The 24,288-nt window shown below is 41.6% G+C and overlaps 1 protein-coding gene across 50 annotated transcripts in view; it reads right to left on the bottom strand.

The window, feature by feature from the left end:
* Positions 1–11,644: 11,644 nt before the first annotated feature.
* AGFG1 (ArfGAP with FG repeats 1) overlaps positions 11,645–24,288 on the bottom strand; it is an 85,292-nt gene continuing 72,648 nt past the window's right edge. For 24 of the 50 annotated variants that reach the window (XM_008165891.4, XM_042853619.2, XM_008165902.4 and 21 more), the window contains 4 exons: positions 24,098–24,145; positions 22,482–22,640; positions 15,373–15,464; positions 11,645–12,346 (listed from right to left, as the gene is read on the bottom strand). In XM_008165891.4, the coding sequence (XP_008164113.2) occupies positions 12,287–12,346; positions 15,373–15,464; positions 22,482–22,640; positions 24,098–24,145 (359 nt within the window). In that variant the 3' untranslated portion in view covers positions 11,645–12,286. Of the gene's footprint in view, positions 12,347–15,178; positions 15,261–15,372; positions 15,465–15,831; positions 16,650–22,481; positions 22,641–24,097; positions 24,146–24,288 lie in introns of those variants that run through there. The other 26 variants (XM_005282590.5, XM_065557984.1, XM_065557978.1 and 23 more) reach the window with 9 other exon arrangements.

A 24,288-nucleotide genomic window follows, 5' to 3' on the forward strand; every position in this document is an offset into this window, starting at 1 on the left:
TGTGACTGCTGCATTGGGTTATTTTGGAGTAGTGCTATCTGATCCATAATCATGCCTCATTATTAAGAAATGTAAAGTGCTCAGTGCATGGGATTCTCCCTTACTCCTATCCTAAGAAACTGGAACTGAACGACCAATTTCAAACCACAAATTGCCAACTCATGATTTTTTCCTGAGCCATGGGATTTCAGATGAGACTGGAGCACATTTCACAACAACACAGCTCCAGTCCCTGCACAAAGTTCATATATTCTCAGGCCAGAAGGGACTACTGTGATCATTTGTTCTGCCCTCCTGTGTAACAAGCCATAGAACTGAAGGGGAGACTGATGACATTTACCCCAAACCACCCACGACAATATTTTTCCCCCATCAGGCAATGGGCAGCGGAGACTGCAAGAACTGTGGGATAGCTACCCACAGTGCACCGCTCCATGAGTCTATGCTAGCCACGGTATTGAGGACGCACTCCACTGACTTAATGCGCTTAGTGGGGACGTACACAATCGACTGTATAAAATACATTTCTAAAGATCAACTTCTATAAAAATCAACCTAATTTCGTAGTGTAGACATACCCAATGGTACATATACAAGAAACTTATTTACAGCTAAAATATAGGTAGCCACAACTGTAGTTTAAATTCATGCAAGACAAAGCATAGGAAAAGTGAGGATTTGAAACACTTAACAGTTCCTTTCAAGCTGTTATCCTGGCTATCACACAAACTTAACTCCTAAGAGAAGATATAGTACTTGGACTATTAAATCTACAGAAATCTTGCCTCAGAGATTAGAAGCAACTCTCCCCTCTCATCCCACAGTTCATGAATTCAGTGTGTGGTGCTAGTGACCTATGCCCAGTAGATTTCAAGGCAGAACACAGAAGACAGTGATACTTGAGGGTAGAGTAGTGATTAATTAGCCCTAACCTGGAAAAGCTCCATTACATCCCATCTTCATGTAACCTTGGGGATAGGTCCATAAGTCTGTTTTCAATGTTTGGTTCTTAGCCCATCTAACTTAGGGTTTTAGACTGCCACTCACCACCATGCGCTCTGTATGCTTTTCACATAAAATTAATAGAGAAAACAAAGTCCCTCGCAGACCTCTCACGGAATGTCTGCCTTCAATGTTTTTCAATCTACCCCGAACAAGTATTTTCGGCAAACTGCTAACATATTTAATCAGTGACTTGCATAGAATCACAGAACTGGAAGGGACCTTGAGAGGTCATCTAGTCCAGTCCCCTGCACTCAAGTCAGGACTAAGCATTATCTAGACCATCCCTGACAGGCGTTTGTCCAACCTGCTCTTAAAAATCCACAATGATGGAGATTCCACAACCTCCCTAGACAATTTATTCCAGTGCTTAACCACTCGGACAGTTGGGAAGTTTTTCCTAACGTCCAACCTAAACCGCCCTTACTGCAATTTAAGCCAATTGCTTCTAGCCTCAGAGGTTAAGAAGAACAATTTTTCCTCTCTTCCTTGTAACAACCTTTTATGTACTTGAAAACTTATGTGAAAGTCTACAAAGCAGAGTCTCAATGCAAGTGTTTAGTAAGAGGGTCATATCTAATTTCACCTGAAACATTATTTCACACCTTGGAATAAGGAAAGAGGCAAACAAAACAGGAAGAGAGAACAGACTCTTTTCTTCCAGAGTTTAATCCCAGTAGCTTCTCTTGGACATTTCAGAGCTTGGCTGTGGAGACTGAGTTCTCACAAGTAGGATTATCTTTCCTCCCAGTTGGCCTGCACTAGTTCTCTGTGGTAGTTCAGATGGAGTTGACTAAGGAGATTATAGTTTGCAGTTGTGTTGGCCCCAGGATGCATGCCTGAGGGACTGAAGGAAGTGCTGGACAATGCAGTGAAAATGGTGAATTTCATAAAATCACGACCAACAAATTCCACAATATTTCACGTACTTTGTGAAGAAATGGGTAGTATACACAATTGTCTGTTGACCCATACTGAAGTTAGATGGCTCTCACGGGGCAAAATCCTTGTGCACTTGTTTGAGCTTAGAATGGAAATCCTAGTTGTTGTTTTTTTCCCCAAACAGCCACCCTTTCCACCTTGCTAGCTGTATGGAAAATAATGTCTGGCCCCAGAGCCTAGCTTATTTAGCAGATATTTTCTCAAGAATTAATGACCTAAATTTCTCTCTTCAAGGTCTCAATATAACAGTTTTCAATGTGCAAGAGTGAGCTGAATCCATGATAAAGAAGTTGCAGTTCTGGGAAAGTTGTTTGGAAAACAATCAAACGGAGTGTTTCAGTAATCTTCATGACTTCCTGGCAGAACTTCAGTTGGATCAGTGCACTAAAACAAATATAATTGCACATCTAAAAGGACTTTGCACAACTTTCAGGGATTACTGTCCAGCTAGGTCAGGCGATGACTGGATTTGCAACCCTTTTGATGATACCACTTTCTCAACACAGATATTGAACACTGAGAAAAAAAAGAAATTGATTGAGATCTCCTGTGATTACGAACTGAAGAGGAGTTTCAGAAATCTGTCATTGATCAACTTTTGGCTGAGTTTAAGAAACGAGTACCCCCTTCTGGCAGAAAAAGCTGCTGCAGTTTTGTTACCATTTTCAACAACATACTTATGCGAGAAAGCGTTTTCCTCGTATGCACATCTGAAAATGAAATACAGAAACAGACTTGATGCCGAACCAGACCTGAGATTTTCTCTCTCTCTAGTGGTTCCAGACTTCCAAGAGCTATGCAGAGCAAAGCAAGTACATCCATCACACTGAGGAAATTTAAACTTAAAACCCTGGAAATATTCATTTTTAGGAGGGGGTTCATGAGATTTCAAAATTTAGAGAAGGGGGTTCGCAGGCTGTTAAAGTTTGGGAACCACTGTTATAGCTCAAAAGCGTGTCTCTTCACCAATAGCAGTTGGTCCAATCAAAAAGATATTACCTCACCCACCTTATCTCTTTAGGTAGATTATAGACTATAGATCCCTTGGATTCAGTAAGACATTATGGCTAAACTCAGCTTAGGTGTCAAGAACAGAAAGTAAAGATAAGACCGTACATGCTAAATGGGGAGAAATGTCTCCAATGCCTTCCAGGTGTTTCTTGATTACAGTTCCAGATCGGTGTTTTTAATATCTGAAGGTAAATCAAGGTAAACACCACGCTGGTATATCTCCATTTCTTACACTATAGTAAAAGCAATAAGTGATTAAAAAATAATAAAGAAGAGTGTCTGCAGCCCATGTTTACTAGCAAGATATCAGGGAAGCCCCTTTGATGTCAAGCTCTAATCCCGTTCATGTCATTTTCCATTTATACTACAAAAATGATAGCTAATAAACCAGTTTCGGTTGACTTAAGGTAGAAGAAAATGTAAACATTGATGATCATTGTCCATTATCTTTGAAAACTCACAGTGATCGGGGGAGGGCCCAGATAACTGGAAAAAGGCTAATGTGGTGCCCATCTTTTAAAAAAAAAAAAAAGGGAAGGAGGGGGATCCAGGGAACTACAGGACAGTCAGCCTCACCTCAGTCCCTGGAAAAATCATGGAGCAGATCCTCAAGAAATCAATTTTGAAGCACTTAGAGAAGAGGAAAGTGATCAGGAACCGTCATGGATTCACCAAGGGTAAGTCATCCCTGACTAACCTAATTGCGTTCTATGATGAGATAACTGGCTCTGTGGTTGAGGGGAAAACAGTGGACGTGTTATTCCTTGACTTTAGCAAAGCTTTTGATATGGTCTCCCACAGTATTCTTGCCAGCAAGTTAAAGAAGTATGGGATGGATGAATGGACTATAAGGTGGATAGAAAGCTGGGTAGATCACTGGGTAGTGATCAATGGCTCCATGTCTAGTTGGCAGCTGGTATCAAGTGGAGTGCCCCAAAGGTCGGTCCTGGGGCCGGTTTTATTCAATATCTTCATTAATGATCTGGAGGATGGCATGGATTGCACCCTCAGCAAGTTTGCAGAGGACACTAAACTGGGAGGAGTAGTAGATGCGCTGGAGGGTAGGGATAGGATATAGAGGGACCTTGACAAATTAGAGGATTGGGCCAAAAGAAATCTGCTGAGGTTCAACAAGGACAAGTGCAGAGTCCTGCACTTAGGACGGAAGAATCCCATGCACTGCTACAGATTAGGGACTGAGTGGCTAGGTAGCAGTTCTGCAGAAAAGGACTAGGGGTTACAGTGGATGAGAAGCTGGATAGGAGTCAACAGTGTGCCCTTGTTGCCAAGAAGGCTAATGGCATTTTGGGCTGTATAAGTAGGAGCATTGCCAACAGATCAAGAGACATGATCATTCCTCTCTATTGGCATTGGTGAGGCCTCATCTGGAGTACTGTGCCAGTTTTGGGCCCGACACTACAAGAAGGATGTGGAAAATTGGAAACAGTCCAGCAAAGGGCAACAAAAATGATTAGAGGGCTGGAGCACATGACTTCTTAGGAGAGGCTGAAGAAACTGGGATTGTTTAGTCTGCAGAAGAGAAGAATGAGGGGGATATGATAGCTGCTTTCAACTACCTGAAAGGGGGTTCCAAAGAGGATGGATTTAGACTGTTCTAAGTGGTAGTAGATGACAGAACAAGGAGTAATGGTCTCAAGTTGCAGTGGGGGAGGTTTAGGTTGGATATTAGGAAAACCTTTCTCACTAGGAGGGGTGGTGAAGCACTGGAATGGGTTACCTAGGGAGGTGGTGGAATCTCCTTCCTTAGAGATTTTTAAGGTAGGCTTGACAAAGCCCTGGTTGGGATGATTTAGCCGGGGATTGGTCCTGCTTTGAGCAGGGGGTTGGACTAGGTGACCTCCTGAGGTCCCTTCTAACCCTGATATTCTATGATCACAAAGTTTTATTTCTGAAGAAATGGATCAGTTTGTATCAACTTAAAATTGCTATTTATACAATCGTTCAAAACTGTTGTAAATTGGTATTGTATTAAAATATAAAAATATTCTTACTTGATAGTCTGGAGCAGTGGTCCCTAATGCGGTGCACCGGGGCATTTATGTGCGCCTGCCTAGTGACACTGTGAAAAGTAGTTCCCAGCAGGGGAGAGAAGCCATGGCCCTGCGCCTGCCGGGGACAGAGAACTCCGGGGCTGCAGGCACCGGTGTTCTCTGTCCCCAGCAGGAGGGGGCTGCGGCTTCTCTCCAGCTTCTCTCCGTGCTGCCCAGAACTGCCAAAAAAGGCAGCTCAGACTGCAGCCACCTGAACAGCCAAAGCGCAAAAAAACCCCACCATCCTGCTTCAACTCTGCTGCCCCAAGAATGGACAGAATGCCGCCCCACGCACGTGCTTGCTCTGCTGGTGCCCGGAGCTGGTCCTGTATATGAGTATTCTTCCGCTGCACCGATACTGCTGTTTTCTTGTGCTTTGCGATTTAATTATTATTTTTAACATTTTGCCCCAAAATGGAGTGGTTCAAATAAAAGACAATGTACATATTTCAACGCAGAGTGGGAAGAATCCTATTGTTTTATTGAAAATAAAGGGGAAATGTGTTTGCTTGTAATGGGGTGGTACTCTTGCAGTGCCGAAAAAACACAATATCGAACGCCATTTCTAAACCAATCACAGCTCTTTTGACATTTAAGTGGATGGCTAATCTGAGTTGAGAAAGAAGAAAATTAATCAACTCAAATCAAACCTATCTGCCCAGCAATCTGTTTTCACTAGACGAGTGGTAAAAGTCTAAAAAAGTGCTACTATTGCTTCCTTCAAAATTGCTCAGCTGCTCGCAAAGAAGAAAAAAAACCCTTTCAAGATGGTGAATTGTTGAAGGAAGCATTTTTGACTGGTGCTGATTGCCTGTTTCAAGGCTTTCCTAACAAGCGTGAGATTTTGTCATCAATACAAGACTTGCAGTTATCAGACAACACAGTTACGAAGAGGTTACATGCAATTTCGAGTGACATGCAAACTCAGCTAAAGGCTGACTTGGGAAATGTGACTGGTTTTCACTGCAGTTCGATGAGTTGACAGATATCTGATACAGTGCAGTTAGCAGTTATGGTAAGAATGGTATTTAATGACTTCACTGTAAAAGAAGAGTTACTAAAAGTATTGCCAATGAAAGGGCGAACAAAGGGTGATGACATCTATAATTTATTCAAATCATACTCAACATCAATTAGTATGCCACTACATAAGCTGTGTGCGATCACCCCTGATGGGGTACCAGCAATGATGGGCAGCGCCAATGGATTCATTGCACTCTGCAAGAAGAATGAATCCTTTCCGAACTTTATGTCTTATCATTGCATTATCCACCAAGAAGCTTTGTGCGTCAAAGTTATTTCTTTTCAACATGTCATGATGTCGTTAATAAAATAATTAACTCTATTCGAGCGAAACCTTCGCAACTCTGACTTAAGGCCCTGTTGGAAGATGTTGATGATAAACAATCTGATCTTATCTTGCACACAGAAGTACGATGGCTGAGCAAAGGTAAAGTTCTTGCACGTCTTTTAAGCCTAATTGAAGAGATCAAAATTTCTGAAGTCCACAAATCAGAACTTCGAGCAACTAGAAGACTCCAGCTGGTTAATGGACTTGGCTTTTCTTGCCGACATCACTGACAAATTGAACATTTTAAATCTTGAGCTCCAGGGAAAAGAAACATGTGGCTCAAATGATAGGTTCTGTAAAATCATTCAAAGCAAAAACTGATCTTGTGGATGTCGCATATGAAGATGAAGTCTCTCGTACAATTCCCAAGTATGAAGAAAATGGTATGTGACAGTGATTTTAACCCATCACCATTTGTTATCCACATTCAAACACTTCTGGAACAATTTGAAAGAGATTTCAACAGTTCACCATCGAGCCTGTAGTTGCCTTTCTTATGAATCCTTTTACTTGCCAAATAGAGGTAACAGAAATGGCTACGTCAATTGAGAGTCTCATTCAAGTAAGAACAGAAGACATGGAACTGGAGATTTTGGACCTTCAAAATGATATTGTTCTAAAATCGTGCGCAACCGTTGAAAACTTTTGGAATCTGGTTGACTGAAAAAAGTCTCCTGCCTTAAAAAATGTAGCATACAAAATAAAATTTTATTTCGGTTCCACTTATCTATGCGAAGTTCTGTTTTCAACAATGAACATCATAAAATCAAAATACAGATCTCTGCTCACAGATGCCCATCTTGACGATTGCTTACAAACGGGAATATCATCCTACTCGCCCAACTACGAAAAATTGACAGTGCCAAAAGAAGAAATGCAGTGCCAAAAATCACACTGACTTTATTAGAAAAACCACATGAATTAATAATACCTATTTTCCATTAAGGGCTGATGAGCGCATATGATTAAATTGTGTTTGGATTTCAATAAACAAATATGAAAAAAGTTAGATACAAGTAACAATACAAAGAATATTTAATTAACCATAACTGGCTATGTTAAAGTAAGAATAATAAATATATTTGGACCAGCAGTTCAACTATGTTTTATATATAGGACTGAAATATTACTAGCCTCACTTGCTGCTACAGCTAGTCTAAACTTTCCCAAAAAACTGTCCAATCAAAACATAATTTTACTTTTTTAAAATAAATGAGATGAAAACTGTTTATGATATTTATCTTGTAAAAACTCCTTAGTTTTTCTTACAGGTAGATAAAAAAAGAGCAAATTCACATGGTAAGGTAAAAGTAATTGCCAAATAATTTAATTAATACCTTTTACATGTAAAATTGCCCTTTTTATCTTATGGATTCATATTATGTAATATTAAATATGATGTTTTTTGTATTATTTAATGTACAATACAAAATAAGCCTTGAAAAATTGTTGGCGCCCGCCATACTCTTCTGAAAACATGAACATGCTATTGGCCACAAAAAGGTTGGGGACTACTGGTCTGGAGGGTATGTCACACATGTTCTTATATCTCCTCTCTAGGTTCAGTAACAACCAGGGCAGTGGGATATATGAAAATGGACTGGGATCTTTCAGAAGGGTTAGCTCTGGAAATAGTCTCTTGAGTGGGTGCTCATTCTCTATTTCTCACGTATTTTGCTGCCAACATCTGGACATGCTATGCTAGCTAACTAGTTTTCAAGTCACGTTACATGCTTTTCATAACAATAGCAACTTAAGTATAAACCACCACAGTGCTGATTCATTAACAGATTTCAAATCAGTAATTGTTATTTTATACATTTAAAGAAGAGTAATACATTAGAAACAGTTCAGAGTTCTACTTAATATTTCTTTTGAATGAAACAAATATTGCTCCATTTTTACTTGAACGGGTTGTGACGTAGCATGAAACTTCGTTGATTAAACTAGATGACCAAGATGATAACCAGTGCAACTTCATTGTTTTTGAAAACTGGTAGCTTCCTTACCTTGCATTCCTCAGTTATGTATTTGCTCTCCCACAATCTCTATGTGCATGTCTGCTTCATACTGAATGAGTGAACATATTTAAGCCTGTGTGACCATCCCTGAAAGTTTCAGAAATTACCATTGAAAGTTAATGTCATGCCATTTTGCCAAAGGTCTGAGATTGGATATGGTCATTCAGGTAAGTTTATTATGTGCATTACACCCAATTCTGTTAGTAATGCAAGCATGCTCTTCCTTCTTAAAGAGAAATCCTCTGAAAACAGTTTTGTTTTAAATTTAGCTTTTAGGAAGACTCTAAATTAGTAGGCTAGCTGAAATGGATAATGTTAACTTGAAAACAGGCTCATTTCAGATAAGGCTGTTGTCCCCGGACCAGTTTGTATGTATTCACGCTTTTCTCTCTTTTTTTTTTTTTGGGGGGGGGGGGGGGGGGGAAGTAAAATAAAAGTCTCTCTCTCCTATTGCCGTGTAAAAGACACCACCCCCCTCCTTCCTTGCCTCCCAAAAAGGAAACAAACTATTAACTGGCCAAAGTTAAAATGGACTATCCACGGAGTGCTACCAAATGCATAAAATAAACAAAGGCCTGAAGCAAGGTATAAAGAGAACTGAGATTTCAGTAGCATTAGAAGATAAATCCTGAGTACTTCATAAGAGAAAAATATTTTTCAAAAATTCAGCATAAAGTGATCTCACATTTGTGAAGCAGTTTTTATCCCAAAGTGGTTTACAAACAAACAAATTGAGATGAGGCAGAATAGCAATGCTTCATCCTTTCAGCAAAATGAATCAACTATGCAACAAGGTAGAGCAAGTAGTACAGGAACCTTCAGCAACCTTAACAAGCGGTCAGCATAGTTTTAGGTTTCATCAAGATAATCTTTACAAAAGAACTACAGTTGTTTGTATTTTATTAAGGAGGTTCACAAAGGCAAAAAATTGCACCTCTCGAACCTACATACCTGGTTAGACTAATGTTTTCAAGATGCCAACTACAGATCACACACTGACAAACAATGGAAAAGATTTAAACAAACATGAGCTCTCCATATGAGTGTCTACATTCATGAGAGGGTTCTATAACAGAGGACTCTCCACAGAGAATTTTCTTTATAGAGTAAAAAACATCTGGTCTCTCATTTTCAACCTTTACAATGTTTGCAGAATATCAAGGGTACTCTCAATTATATCTCAGAGTACTTCACAAAGCCACCCTGAAAGGGGGAAAGAAAACAAAACAAAAACCCTCACTTTTGCTGGCCAAGTGAGCTCTAAGAATCTCAGTCCTGACAAGACGATAAAGACAGTCACTTATTTTAACATTTACTTTTGCAAGCTTGGTCCAGAATTTTTGAATGTGCGCACAGGAAATGCTCACAATTTGAGAAGCTGAAAAGCAAAAGTTATTTTGGGTTCCTCTGGTTACACAAAAGTATTTTTTCATTGGGGTCTAGACCAAAGAGCTGTGTGCCCAGGGAATGTGGGCCTGCTGACCAAAGGGGTGAGGATGAGGTAGGGCAAGAAAGGCCCTATTTACCCAGGTGATGGCTCCTGGATGAAGGGATTCTGTTGTGGTGAAGGATCTGGAAAGACTCGGTATTTACCTACCTCCCATGTTGTCTTGTGAGACATCAGGCCAAGCCCTGCTCCCTTTGAGAGTCTTTTTGGGGGAGTTTAAGAGAGGACTTGTGAACTACCATGCTGGTCCCAGAGATACGGAAAGCGCAGCTGAAGGTTGTCTGGTTCAAAGCCACTTCCACACCTGTTCAAACCTGGCTATGGCAGTTCCATCATGCAAGGCAACATACTACGCATGCATTGGGTGGGGGAGGGGAGTAGCCTTGATGCAATTTTCCAGCCCTGCCTGGGAAAACCCTCACTGATTGGCTAGCTTTCCCCATCTTCTGTGGAAGTGCAGACAAGCAGGGCTACTTCAGGAGGCAGGCAAAGATCTCCGTTCCCCACCCCTCGGGAGCACAGAGATGTTTGATAGGAGACCAGGGGGCTGCAGTCGACACCATCCTCACAGAAAGTGGGGGGGGGGGGGGAGGAGGGGGAAGAGGGGAAGAGAAAGAACCCGGAAGCTCTGATGCCTCCTCCTGTTGTGAAAAATGGAGGAGTCTGCTCTTTGCTCCTCCCCAGGGAGAGAAGAATCCCTGGAACTCCATGCACTCCCTCCCCTTACTCCCCAAAGGTCTAGGAGAAAGGGGTGTACAGTTTTACTACTTTTTTCCAGTTTACGGCAGCTATTTTGCATTCATAGTTGGTATTTTCCTGACAAACATTTATATGATTATCTCCACCAAATGCAGAAAGGAAAGACGGAGCCTCTCAAAGTGCTCCTGAGCATTAAGGAACAAGGATCACAAGAACAAACAGGTTACAACCAGCAATGCAACATTCCTGTAGCTTAAATACCTTGATACGGCTTTTTAGACACACTTCACTGAATTAGGTCAATACTGCAATGTGTGACTAGTTATTCATACTCTGGGGTTTTAATGTGAGATTTTCCTAATGCACACAGATATAAGCCTAATTTTCAAATAGGTCTAACCCCTCACTCACCCTCTTCAACTGCAGCTCTGAGAAACAAACATGCAAGGGCATAATCCTGCCCCCAATACTTATCTTAGTTCTCACTGGAGTTCTGCATACAGCCCAGCACAAGACTTAAAATTCAGCACAGTCTAAGCATGTGTTTTAGTCCCACTGCAGTCAACAGGACTTACTCTATTCAGAATTTTATACTGCCATCACTTGAGTGCTTCCAGAAGTCCAGTAAGCAACACAACTAGCATTTTGTCCTGTGTGATTCTCCCGTCTTTTCCTCCCAGGGAAAGGGAGGGGGTGCGGGCTTAAAAAGCATGTGTACTTGTGTCTTGCCAAATTGGGGCCAATAGGAGAACAGCAGAACCTTAGTTACGAACACCTCAGGAATGGAGGTTGTTTGTAACACTGAAATGTTTGTAACACTGAACAAAATGTTAAACTTTTGAAAGAAAAACCATAAGTGAACAGTTACTTAGTAACGATTCAAAGCTGTATTATGCAGAAGAAAAATGCTGCTTTCAACTATTTTAATTTAAATGAAACAAGGACAGAAACAGTTTCCTTACCTTGTCTCAAATCTTCTCTAAAAAAATTTTCCCTTTATTTTTTTAATAGTTTAACACAGTACTATACTTGCATTTTTGTAGACCAATATACAAGTACATACACTGCTTACATTTCAACCCATTATTGTTACTGCACAGCAGCAAGAATACACGTAGTCTTTTTTTTTTCCCTAATATTTATTTTTTTTCACCTGCAAACTGTAGCAAAACATGATCAGCTTTATTAGGCAGACAGGTATCCCTCTACATTATAGAGAATGTAGGCATGTATAAATAGAAGAGCTCTTTCGGAATGGAAAACATTTTGGAGAATGAACAAAACCTCCAATTTGACTTCATGACTTCCAATAGCAACGGTTAAAATGATGTAGGTAATTCATTCCAAGAGATACAACAGTACCTCAAAGTGGCTGATCTATTTCCCCAGTAACATTTTTCACATAACAATGTGTTAAAGTTACAAATACTGATATGCACAAATAGCTATTTTCTAAGAAAAAAATATGTACAGTACTGCAGCATAATGAATGTGGTATCTGCAATTACTTATTAGCCAATTTTAATATACATGATACCGCTACTTTTCTCCTGCCAATTCACAGGTTAAGGATGTTACCACAGCCCTCCGTTTTGCACATAGTATCTGTTGGTTTTAATACACAATGCAGGTTTGTTTGTTTTTTTATTAAAGACTTCTCTTGTGTTTAAAGCTAAGATCAGTGAAACAAGACAACAGTGCAAGAGGCGCAGAGATGTTATGTGACCAAATAAGAGTTCTTTTGGGTAAAGTGTCTATAAGGCTATAAGAAAGGATTGGTTGATGAGCTTCCTGTGGGAAACTGTCCTGTTGGTGCACCAGCCTGAAAAACAGAGAAAGGCAAAAAAACCCAAATCAAATGTACGAACTGTTTTTGCACATGACAAACCCTAAACAAGTACTGTGTCTGAATGGGATAAAAAAAAAAAAAAAACGAAAGCCTTTTACTACCTTGGTAAGAAAGATTTCCTTTTTATGTTATAGCTTAATACTAGGGTTGTCAAGCGATTAAAAAAATTAATCGTGATTAATCGCACTGTTAAACAATAATAGAATACCATTATTTAAATATTTTTGGATGTTCTCTACATTTTCAAATATATTGATTTAAATTACAACACAGAATACGAACTGTACAGTGCTCACTATTTTTTATCATAAATATTTGCACTGTAAAAAAATAGTATTTTTCAATTCACCTAATACAAGTACTGTAATGCAATCTCTTTATAATGAAAGTTGAACTTACAAATGTAGAATTACGTACAAAAAGTAACTGCACTCAAAAACAAAACAATATAAAACTTTAGAACCTACAAGTCCCCTCAGTCCTACTTCAGCCAATCGCTCAGACAAAGAAGTTTGGTTACAATTTGCAGGTGTTAATGCTGCCCACGTCTTGTTTACAATGTCACCTGAAAATGAGAACAGGCATTCGCATGGCACTGTTGTAGCTGGCATCGCAAGATATTCACGTGCCAGATGCGCTAAAGATTCATATGTCCCTGCCTGCTTCAACCACCATTCCAGAATACATGCCTTCATGCTGATAAATTCTGCTCGTTAACGATCCAAAGCAGAGCGGACCAACGCATGTTCATTTTCATCATCTGAGTCAGATGCCACCAGCAGAAGGTTGATTTTCTTCTTTGCTGGATCGGGTTCTGTAGTTTCCGCATCGGAGTGTTGCTCTTTTAAGACATCTGAAAACATTCTCCACACCTTGTCACTCTCAGATTTTTGGAAGGGACTTCAGATTCTTAAACTTTGAGTCGAGTGCTGTAGCTATTTTTAGATATCTCACATTGGTTTCTTCTTTGCGTTTTGTCAAATCTGCTGTGAAAGCGTTCTTAAAACGAACATGTGCTGGGTCATCATCTGAGACAGCTATAACATGAAATATATGGCAAAATGTGGGTAACAGAGAACAGGAGACATACAATTCTCCCCCATGGAGTTCAGTCACAAATTTAATTAACGCATTATTTTTTTAACAACCTTCAGCAGCATGTCCTCTGGAATGGTGGCCAAAGCATGAAGGGGCATATGAATGTTTAGCATATCTGGCACGTAAATACCTTGCAATGCCGGCTTTAAAAAGTGCCATGCGAACGGCTGTTCTCACTTTCAGGTGACATTGTAAATAAGCAGTCAGCAGTATCTCCTGTAAATGTCAACACACTTGTTTGTCTTAGCAATTGGCTGAACAAGAAGTAGGACTAAGTAGACTTGTAGGCTCTAAAGTTTTACGTTGTTTTGTTTTTGAGTGCAGTTATGTAACAAAAAAAAAATCTACATTTGTAAGTTACACTTTCATGATAAGGAGATGAGGTGAATTGAAAAATACTATTTCTTTTATCATTTTTATATTGCAAATATTTGTAATAAAAAATAATATAAAGTGAGCACTGTGCACTTAGTATCCTGTGTTGTAATAGAAATAAATATATTTGAAAATGTAGAAACACATCCAAAAATATTTAATACATTTCAATTGGTATTCTATTGTTTAACAGTGCAATTCATCGCAATTAATTTTTTTAATCGTAGTTAATTTTTTTGAGTTAATCACATAAGTTAACTGCGATTAATCAACAACCCTATTTAATACCTTATATATTGTTGTGCTTTTTGGTGGTTCATTCTAAAATACAGTAACTTCTCACTTAACGTCCTCCCAGTTAACGTTGTTTCATTGTTACATTGCTGATCAATTAGGGAACATGCTCATTTAAAGTTGTGCAATGCTCCCTTATAACATTGTTTGGCAGCCACCTGCTTTGTCCACTGCTTGCAGAAAGAGCAGCTCGTTGGAGCTAGCTGGTGGGGGCTTGGAACCAGGGTGGACTGGCAGCCCCCCCCCCCCCCATATCAGCTCCCTGCTCCCTTAAGTTCCCTGTGCGGCAACCGCACAGCAGGCTGTCAATTGCCGGGCAGTTCAGCGGTCCCTCCCCCCACTGCCATGTGCTGCTCCTGCCCTCTGCCTTGGAGCTGCTCCCGGGAGCCTCCTGCTTGCTTTACGCGGGGTGGGAAGGGAAAGAGTGGTGCTAATGTCAGGGTGTCCCCCTCCTACCGTTCCTGTACCCCATCTCCATAGAGCAGGGGGGGAAACGACAGGGCTCAGGACAGAGGGAGCTTGCTGGCAGCAGCAGCTGCTGTTTCAACTTAATGATCTACTTAAAAAGGCAATGTACTTAGAGTGAGGTCAGCGTACTTAAAGGGGCAATGCACATCTCTCTCACACAGTCTCTCTTTGCCATGCTGTGACTCCTCTCTCCATTCCTGCTGCCTTGCAGAGTATGAGGCTATATTAACAACGTGTTAACCTTTGAGGGCTCAGCTGAGTGCTAGTTCATCATTTAGCAGTAAGGCATTCATAGACTCAGACTTTAAGGTCAGAAGGGACCATTATGATCATCTGGTCTGACCCCCTGCATGCTGCAGGCCACAAAACCGTCCCTACCCTTCCCTTGACTCTGCTGATGAAGTCCCAAATCCTTCCCTGAGAAATAGCCCACCCTCTGACTCCACCACCTCAACCAAGCTTCACAATCATCACTGCCATTTAGCTTAAAGTAGCATTTTTCAGGAACATAACTACAACATTAAACGAGGTGTTACTGTACACCCCAATAAGATCATTGTACATAAATACCTCTGTCTGATTTTGAACAGCCTTATCAATGTCATGTCATCTGAATACTGAATTGCATCTAGGAGATCACATGCTGCCTTCCCTAAGTTAAAACAAAATCAAGCTGCATGCATATCTAAATTAAGTGTATTGTAGATTACATCTCTTTTTGGACCTGTAAGATTTACTATTACTGTGTAATAGTTCTCACTTACCATAAAAGGATTACTAGATACTCCAACAGCAGCAACTTGTCCAAAGGGGGTTACTACAGGCTTTGCCTGTCCAAATGCAGCAAAACCTGCACCTTGTCAAGATAAAAAATGTTAGAAGTAGCTTCATACTGGTGGCCAAGCCTTTAAAGGCAGAAGACTATTCCCTATAAGCCCACTCCCACCACAGTGACGCAAGTTAAACCTTTTAGGGCATTGGTAATTTGTCCATCAAGGCAGCAGGACTTGGTCAAATCCGGTCCATAATTTAGCCTCTCTAAATATGCATTTATGCAAAACTTCAAAACAAATTAAAAAAAAAAACTATGAATTTTCTTTCAATTCCTATGGAAATATGTTTTTAGAAGAATTCCCATGACTGTTTCTAAGCCAAAATGCTACGGATGTTGTTCTAGTACATGACACTTTAGTAAGTTTCTAATCAATTTAACGTAATCAGAGTGAACATGGAAGTGAAACAATTTATCATCATCATCATCATCTAAGGTAAGTAAAATGCCAAACACACTAACAATACAAGTTCAAATTAAAATTTTCAGCTGTAAAAATTACTTAGAACTATTGAGATTCAAAAAATTAAAGCTTTGTAAACCCTTAAAACTCTTGTCAATACAACAAAAATATACAAATGAAATATGCTTAAAACAAATCATAACTGTTTTCACGATTCATGTTAGTCCACTTGTAACAAACCTAATTCAAAAGTCTTAAATCACTGGGTTTTAACTCAAATAAATTCTCAAGCAGCAATTTTCTTATTTTGCCTATCTGTAAATTTCTATTGTTGATTGAAATCTCTGTTCGGTTTGTGTACACACAGTGAAAACAATGTTTATCAACATTTACCAATAAAAACTTAATCCTTCCAAGCATAGCTATAAGCCAAGCCTATTAATGGTTTTCCAGGAAGAAATCAGGCCAAATCATTGTGATTTTCTACTACACATTTCGTACAAGGTAACAGCACAGTAAATTACAGCATCTTTTTAAGTGTTCAGAATCCAAATACTCTGCCTCCCTAAAGCCGATACCAACAAATATTATTGAACCAATACCACCAGAGATACAGCTTTATAATATTAGTTACAGTTACAAGTGCATTAATTGGTGTTAATATAAAAAGTTAAATAGGAAAACAAAGTGGCTACTTTTGTGTTACAGAAAAAAGGAAGCAAGAGTTGGGTGGTTATTTCTAAAGGTTCCACAGTCATTCCTTCCTGATTATATTCCAGTGCACAGTTTTCTTTTTGGACCTTTTCCTGCATGTAAAAATTCATAAAAAAATAATTTAGGCTATTTTCTTTGATTCTCTCTAGCCCTCTCCCCTTTTTAAGGTTTGAGAAAAATATGTTATAATAGGTTCCAGACACATACAGGAGTGAAAAACAGTCTTCTTCCCTGCACAAAAGTTTCAGTAAAAAAATCCAACTAAAAAGTCTCACTGTCATTTTGTTTCAGAGATAGAGATCATAGTTATAGCAATAAAACTGGACACATTTGACAAAGATTATACCATGCTATAAAAGACAATGCCGAAACCAAGTTCTTTAGTCATGCAATTATATACAGTTGCAAGATCATCCCAAAAGATCCAAGATAAGGAAAATGTACATTAGAAGTTAAGTATCATCTTGGATTGCTAAAAGGTAGTTAGAGTATTTCATAGGCCTGGTCTACACTATGAGTTTAGGTCGAATTTAGCAGCGTTAAATCTAATTAAGCCTGGACACGTCCACACGACAAAGCCCTTTTTTTCGACTTAAAGGGCCCTTTAAACCGGTTTCTTTACTCCACCGCCGAGGAGGGGATTAGTGCTGAAATCTGCCTTTGTGGGTCGGATTTGGGGTAGTGTGGAAGGAATTCGACATTATTGGCCTCCGGGAGCTATCCCACAGTGCTTCATTGTGACTGCTCTGGGCAGCGCTCTCAACTGCACTGACCAGGTAGACAGGAAAAGCCCCGCAAACTTTTGAATTTCATTTTCTGTTTGCCCAGCATGGAGAGCACAGGTGACCACGCAGAGCTCATCAGCGCAGGTAACCATGATGGAGTCCCAGGATCGCAAAAGAGCTCCAACATGGACCGAACGGCAGGTACGGGATCTGCTCGCCATATGGGGAGACGAATCAGTGCTAGCTGAACTCCGTAGCAGTAAACGAAATGGCAAAATATTAGAAAAAGTCTCCAAGGCCATGAAGGACAGAAGCCATAACAGAGACGCACAGCAGTGCCACGTGAAAATTAAGGAGCTAAGGCAAGCCTACCACAAAGCCAGAGAGGCAAACGGAAGGTCCGGGGCAGAGCCGCAAACATGCCGCTTCTACACGGAGCTGCATGCCATGCTAGGGGGTGCAGCCACCACTACCCCAACCATGTGCTTTGACTCCATCAATGCAGAATCACACAACAGGGAAGCGGGTTCAGGGTATGAGGAAGATGATGATGATGAGGACAATGAAGATAGCTCACAACAAGGAAGCGGAGAAACCGGTTTCCCCAACAGCCATGATATGTTTATCACCCTGGACCTGGAACCAGTAACCCCTGAACTCACCCAAGGCGTGTTCCCAGACCCTGAGGGCACACAGGGGACCTCTGGTGAGTGTACCTTTGTAAATATTACACATGGTTTAAAAGCAAGTGTGTTTAATGATTAATTTGCCATGGCAATCGCGGCCAGTACAACTACTGGAAAAGTCTGTTAAAGTGTATGGGGATGGAGCGGAAATCCTCCAGGGACATCTCCAGAAAGCTCTCCTTCATGTACTCCCAAAGCCTTTGCAAAAGGTTGCTGGGGAGGGCTGCCTTATCCCGTCCGCCATGGTAGGACACTTTACCACACCAGGCCAGTGGCATGTAGTCTGGAATCATTGCATAACAAAAAATGGCAGCGTATGGTCCCGGTGTTTGCTGGCATGCAGACAACATCCATTCCTTCTCTCTCTGTTTTCCTCAGGAGAGTGATATTCACGGTCACCTGGTTGAAATGGGGTGATTTTTATTAAGGGGACATTCAGAGGTGCCCGTTCCTGCTCGGCTGAACAGAAATGTTCCCCGCTGTTAGCCATGCGGTGGGGGAAGGGGTGAAGTGATCATCCCAGAGAATTGGGGGTGTGGGGGGGGGCGCGAGAGGGTAGTTGGGTTTGTGCTACACGTTAACCCGGAAACCACAGCCCCTCCTTTTACATTGCAAACCCATTTTAAATGGCCAATCCAATGGGTGCTTGGTATGGGAAATGAGGACGCTGCTGTTTGAAACCATTCCCACATGTTATGAAGGTTAAAAAAGCCAAAAGACTGGCTTACCATGGCTGCCTGCAAGTCAAAATCTGTTGCCTGGCACTGCGTGAGTGATCTCTCACACCAAACCGGCAGGCCCTCAATAGAAGAGGAAAAATGCGACCTTGTAATGAAGCACATGTGCTGTGTAATGTGAACAGCAAAATTTAACGTGAAAGAGTGTACCCATTGTTCTCTAAAATGTGTCTTTTTTAAACACCTCTCCCTTCACCACCACCAGCTGCAAATGTTTCTCCTTCACAGAGGCTAGTGAAGATTAGAAGGAGAAAACGGCGGACTCGGGATGATATGTTCTCCGAGCTCCAGATGTCCTCCCATGCTGAAAGAGCACAGCAGAATGCGTGGAGGCAGTCAATGTCAGAGTGCAAAAAAGCACAATATGAACGAGAGGAGAGGTGGCGGGCTGAAGAGGATAGGTGGCCTCAACTTGCTGACAGAAGGCAAGAGTCGATGCTCCGGCTGCTAGAGCATCAAACTGAAATGCTCCAGCGTATGGTTGAGCAGCAGGAAAGGCAGCAGGAGCTGAGACCGCCGCTACAGCCCCTGTGTAACCAACAGCCCTCCTCCCCAAGTTACATTGCCTCCTCACCTAGACGCCCAAAAATGCGGTTGGGGGGCCTCCGGCCACCCAGCCACTCCACCCCAGATGATTGCCCAAGCATCAGAAGGCTGGCCTTCAATAAGTGTTAAAGTTTTAAACTGCAGTGTGTCCTTTTCCTTCCCTCTTCCCCCACCCCTCCCGGGCTACCTTGGCAGTTATCCCCCTAGTTGTGTGATGAATTAATAAAGAATACATGAATCTGAAGTAACAATGACTTTATTCCCTCTGCAAGCGGTGCTCAAAGGGGGGAGGGGAGGGTGGTTAGTTTACAGAGAATTAGAGTGAACGGGGGGTGGGGGGGAAGGGTTCATCAAGGAGAAAAAACAGAAGTTTCATACCGTAGCCTGGCCAGTCACAAAACTGGTTTTCAAAGCTTCTCTGATGCGCACCACGCCCTGCTGTACTCTTCTAACCGCTCTGGTGTCTGGCTGCGTGTAATCAGCGGCCAGGCGATTTGCCTCAACCTCCCACCCCGCAATAAATGTCTCCCCCTTACTCTCACAGATCCTGTGGAGCGCAGAGCAAGCAGCAATAACAATTGGAATATTGGCTTCGCTGAGGTCTATCCGAGTCAGTAAACTGCGCCAGCGCGCTTTTAAACGTCCAAATGCACATTCCACCACCATTCGGCAAGTGCTCAGCCTATAGTTGAACAAGTCCTGACTACTGTCCAGGCTGCCTGTGTACGGCTTCATAAGCCATGGCATTAAGGGGTAGGCTGGGTCCCCACGGAGAACGACAGGCATTTCAACATCCCCAACACTTATTTTCTGGTCCGGGAAGAAAGTCCCTTCCTCCAGCTTTTGAAACAGACCAGAGTTCCTGAAGACACGAGCATCACGTATCTTTCCCGGCCATCCCACGTTGATGTTAGTGAAATGTCCCTTGTGATCCACCAGGGCTTGCAGCAGCATTGAAAAGTACCCCTTGCGGTTTATGTACTTAGTGGCTTGGTGCTCCAGTGACAAGATAGGGATATGGGTTCCATCTATCGCCCCACCACAGTTTGGGAATCCCATTGCACTAAAGCCATCCACTATGACCTGCATGTTTCCCAGAGTCACTACCTTTGATAGCAGCAGCTCAGCGATTGCTTTGGCTACTTGCATCACAGCAGCCCCCACCGTAGATTTGCCCACTCCAAATTGATTCCCGACTGACCGGTAGCTGTCTGGCGTTGCAAGCTTCCACAGGGCTATCGCCACTCGCTTCTCAACTGTGAGGGCTGCTCTCATTCTGGTATTCTGGCGCTTCAGGGCAGGGGAAAGCAAGTCACAAAGTTCCATGAAAGTGCCCTTACGCATGCGAAAGTTTCGCAGCCACTGGGAATCGTCCCACACCTGCAACACGATGCGGTCCCACCAGTCTGTGCTTGTTTCCCGGGCCCAGAATCGGCATTCCACGGCATGAACCTGCCCCGGTAACACCATGATTTGCACATTGCTGGGGCCCGTACTTTGTGAGAGGTCTATGTCCATGTCAATTTCCTCATCACTCTTGTCGCCACGCTTCAAATCACTGCAATCGCCTCCTCGCCTGGTTTTGCTTTGGCATGTTCTGGCTCTGCATATAATCCAGGACAATGCGCGTGGTGTTCATAATCGCTGCGGTGATCTGAGCGGGCTCCACGATTCCAGTGCTATGGCATCTGGGCTGAAAAAAGGCACGAAACTATTGTCTGACGGAGGGAGGGAGGGGCGAGTGATGACATGGCTTACAAGTATCAGGGGGTAGCCGTGTTAGTCTGTATCTACAAAAACAACAAGGAGTCTGGTGGCACCTTAAAGACTAACAGATTTATTTGGGCATAAGCTTTCGTGGATTAAAACCTCACTTCTTCGAATGACGTGGCTTACAGGGAATTAAAATCAACAAAGGTGGCTGTGCATCAGGGAGAAACACAAACAACTGTCACACAGAATGGCCCCCCCAAAGATTGAACTCAAAACCCTGGCTTTAGCAGGCCGTTGATTTCACGGAGGGAGGGGGAAGCAAATGAATACAGAACAAATCTGGTCCATCTATTTTTTAGATCTTAGGCTGGCAGCAGGCAGTGCAGCATGACTGATAGCCATCAGCATCTTCTGGGTGCTTGGCAGAAGATGCTGTATTATGACTGCTAGCCATCATCATCAAGACGGTTCAATAGGACTGCCGGCAGGACTGAGTCTCCAGGAGACAAAACATGTCTGCCCAGGTGCCTCTAACCGAACTCACTGACGAGTAGGACGATGACGGATACCAGTCATAATACACCATCCACTGCCAAAAAGCAAGGAGCTGCTGCTGTATAGCAATGCAGCCCCACGTCTGCCAGCACCCAGATAGCCGATGACGGCTACCAGTCTTACTTCACAGTCTACTGCCAAAAGGCAATTAGCTGCTGCTGTGTAGCAATGCAGTACCATGTCTGCCAGCACCCAGATAGCCGATGACGGCTACCAGTCTTACTTCACCGTCTACTGCCAAAAGGCAGACTGGTAGCAGTCATCGGCTATCTGGGTGCTGGCAGACATGGTACTGCATTGCTACACAGCAGCAGCTAATTGCCTTTTGGCAGTAGACGGTGAAGTAAATTAGCTGCTGCTGTGTAGGAATGTAGTATCATGTCTGCCGGCACCCAGAGGATATATGGTGACGGTGAGCTGAGCTGAGGGAGCTCCATGCTTGCCGTGGTATGTTGTCTGCACAGGTAACCCAGGTAAAAAGATGCGAATCGATTGTCTGCCGTTGCTCTGACTGAGGGAGAGGAGCCTGACGACATGTACCCAGAACCCCCCGCGACACTGTTTTTGCATCATCAGGCATTGGGATCTCAACCCAGAATTCCAATGGGCGGCGGAGACTGCGGGAACCGTGGGATAGCTACCCACAGTGCAAGGCTCCGGAAGTCGACGCTAGCCTCAGTACTGTGGATGCGGTCCACCGACTTAATGCACTTAGAGCATTTTATGTGGGGACACACACAATCGACTGTATAAAACAGATTTCTATAAAACCAGCTTCTATAAATTCGACCTAATTTCGTAGTGTAGACATACCCATAGTCAGTTTTTTTGCTATTAGCAACGTACCACAACTGACACAAAAATTAAGATCTACTCCTCTCACGCCTGCCCCTTACATGCAAGAAATTCCCTTTATATAGTCCCACTTGCTTAACCAAGATTTCAGGTATGTATGGACTTACCATTTGGTTGCTGAGCAAAAGCAGTCTGTTGTGGGAAAGCTCCCTGGGTTGGGAAGGCAGGCTGCTGGAAATTGCCACTGAAGCTAGTAGGAAGACTGTAGGATGCAGGAGTTCCAAATCCTGCAGGCATGCTCATGGATGCTGTGCCAAATGTTGCCGCTGGCAAGGGAAGTAGCATTCAATTTACAAGTAATTTCTTATACAAAATTTACTACCATGCCACTCTAAAAAGAATCTTACTAGCTTCATAATACACACCCAACTGCCAGTGGATGGATTAGTCTCCGCTTCCAGTAACACTAAATTAATTTGCTCACTAGAAATTAAATAAAATACATGCAAGATAAAAAATTTAAGCTAAATTGCAAGTAGAACACTGTCAAGTTGGCTAGGTCCAACTTTTCTGATTACATTAGTATCTGTAAAGTCCATGGAATTCTTTTCCATGTTTTACTTCTACTCAAGTGCCTCCAAAAGTTATTTCTGGTAAAGAGTTAATGTGGAGGCCAGAACTTACAGGCAACACCAAAAAAACAGCATGTATGTTCAATGGAAGAAAATGTTAAGTCTGAAAAAATTTCAGTTTATAATTTCCAAGGTGAAATTATAAACCAATGAAAAAGTTGTAAAATCAATCTTCGTGTTTTTAAAATAACTTCCTACCATGCACAGACTTGTATACAAAATTCCTAGCACAGAATTCCTTAGTTTAAGATTGAGATAGTGCTTTAAAAAAAATCTCATCTGCCTCACTGTTACTGAACATTCCAGGTAGAACAAACCTGCAGTATTTATGCAACCCAGGCATGTCTTCAAAGAAATGTTGATTAAGAGCAGCACAGTATGACTAGCAACAAAACCATTATTAAATCCTTCGGGGTTTACTGCGATTAATATTAAACAGCACACAAAGCTTTTTGGTATGAACATAAATGTTAGGCATTTCTGCAGCATTTTTGCTCTAATTCAGCATTAAGTGTAACCATTCTTTTAATGTGTTAAAATTTTAATTTGACTTTCTTTGGTATAAAATTTGCACAAATTGAATTCCAAATCAACATATTTGATTAACTGAAAGGTAAACTATTGTCAGGAAAGGAATGGTGAGAGTTTATATATTTAAGTAACCATTAAAACGAAATAAGACAAAGTATGGGATATAAAGTAAACAGATAATTGATACAGTACATACAAAGAATGCATTGACATTACTTTCACAAATTACCATCAACAGAAGAGGCTATTTAATAATGAACAGCTTGACAAAACAGCAAACCCAAACACACTGACAAATTGTGCAATGGTTTGGGATATCCAAAAGGTATCAAACTTACTATAAGCAAGCAAAGAATTTGCTTAAATAAGTTGTAAGCGTCTACTAACGTGACCATGGAGGTAAGCAATAATTACTTAATTGCTTGATGCAAATAAAAAATTATACTAAGACAAAGATAATTTTTTCCAAGTGCCCCACATCCATGCTCACTCCATTTTAAAATATGGAAAACAGCCTACTCAAAATTTACATGCAGAAAACCAGGAAGCTGGCAATAAGCTTTCACAAGCAAGTAAACAATTAGCCACACGAAACTCAGATATCAAATGTGGCCACCTACCAAAATGAGCCTGAGGAAATATGTGAGAGTGCATTGCTCCCGAGAGGCCTTATGGAAAGCCACAAAAAGACCAATGTCAAATGATTTATAGATTTCCGAACAGTCATTTTTATACAACTATTTTACATGACAAAAAGTGCAGTGAGTAAGAGCTTTTTTAAAACCTGTACAAATTTTCTAACAACTAAACT

Source organism: Chrysemys picta, chromosome 9, assembly GCF_011386835.1.
Source record: "Chrysemys picta bellii isolate R12L10 chromosome 9, ASM1138683v2, whole genome shotgun sequence".
NCBI lineage: Eukaryota > Metazoa > Chordata > Testudines > Emydidae > Chrysemys > Chrysemys picta.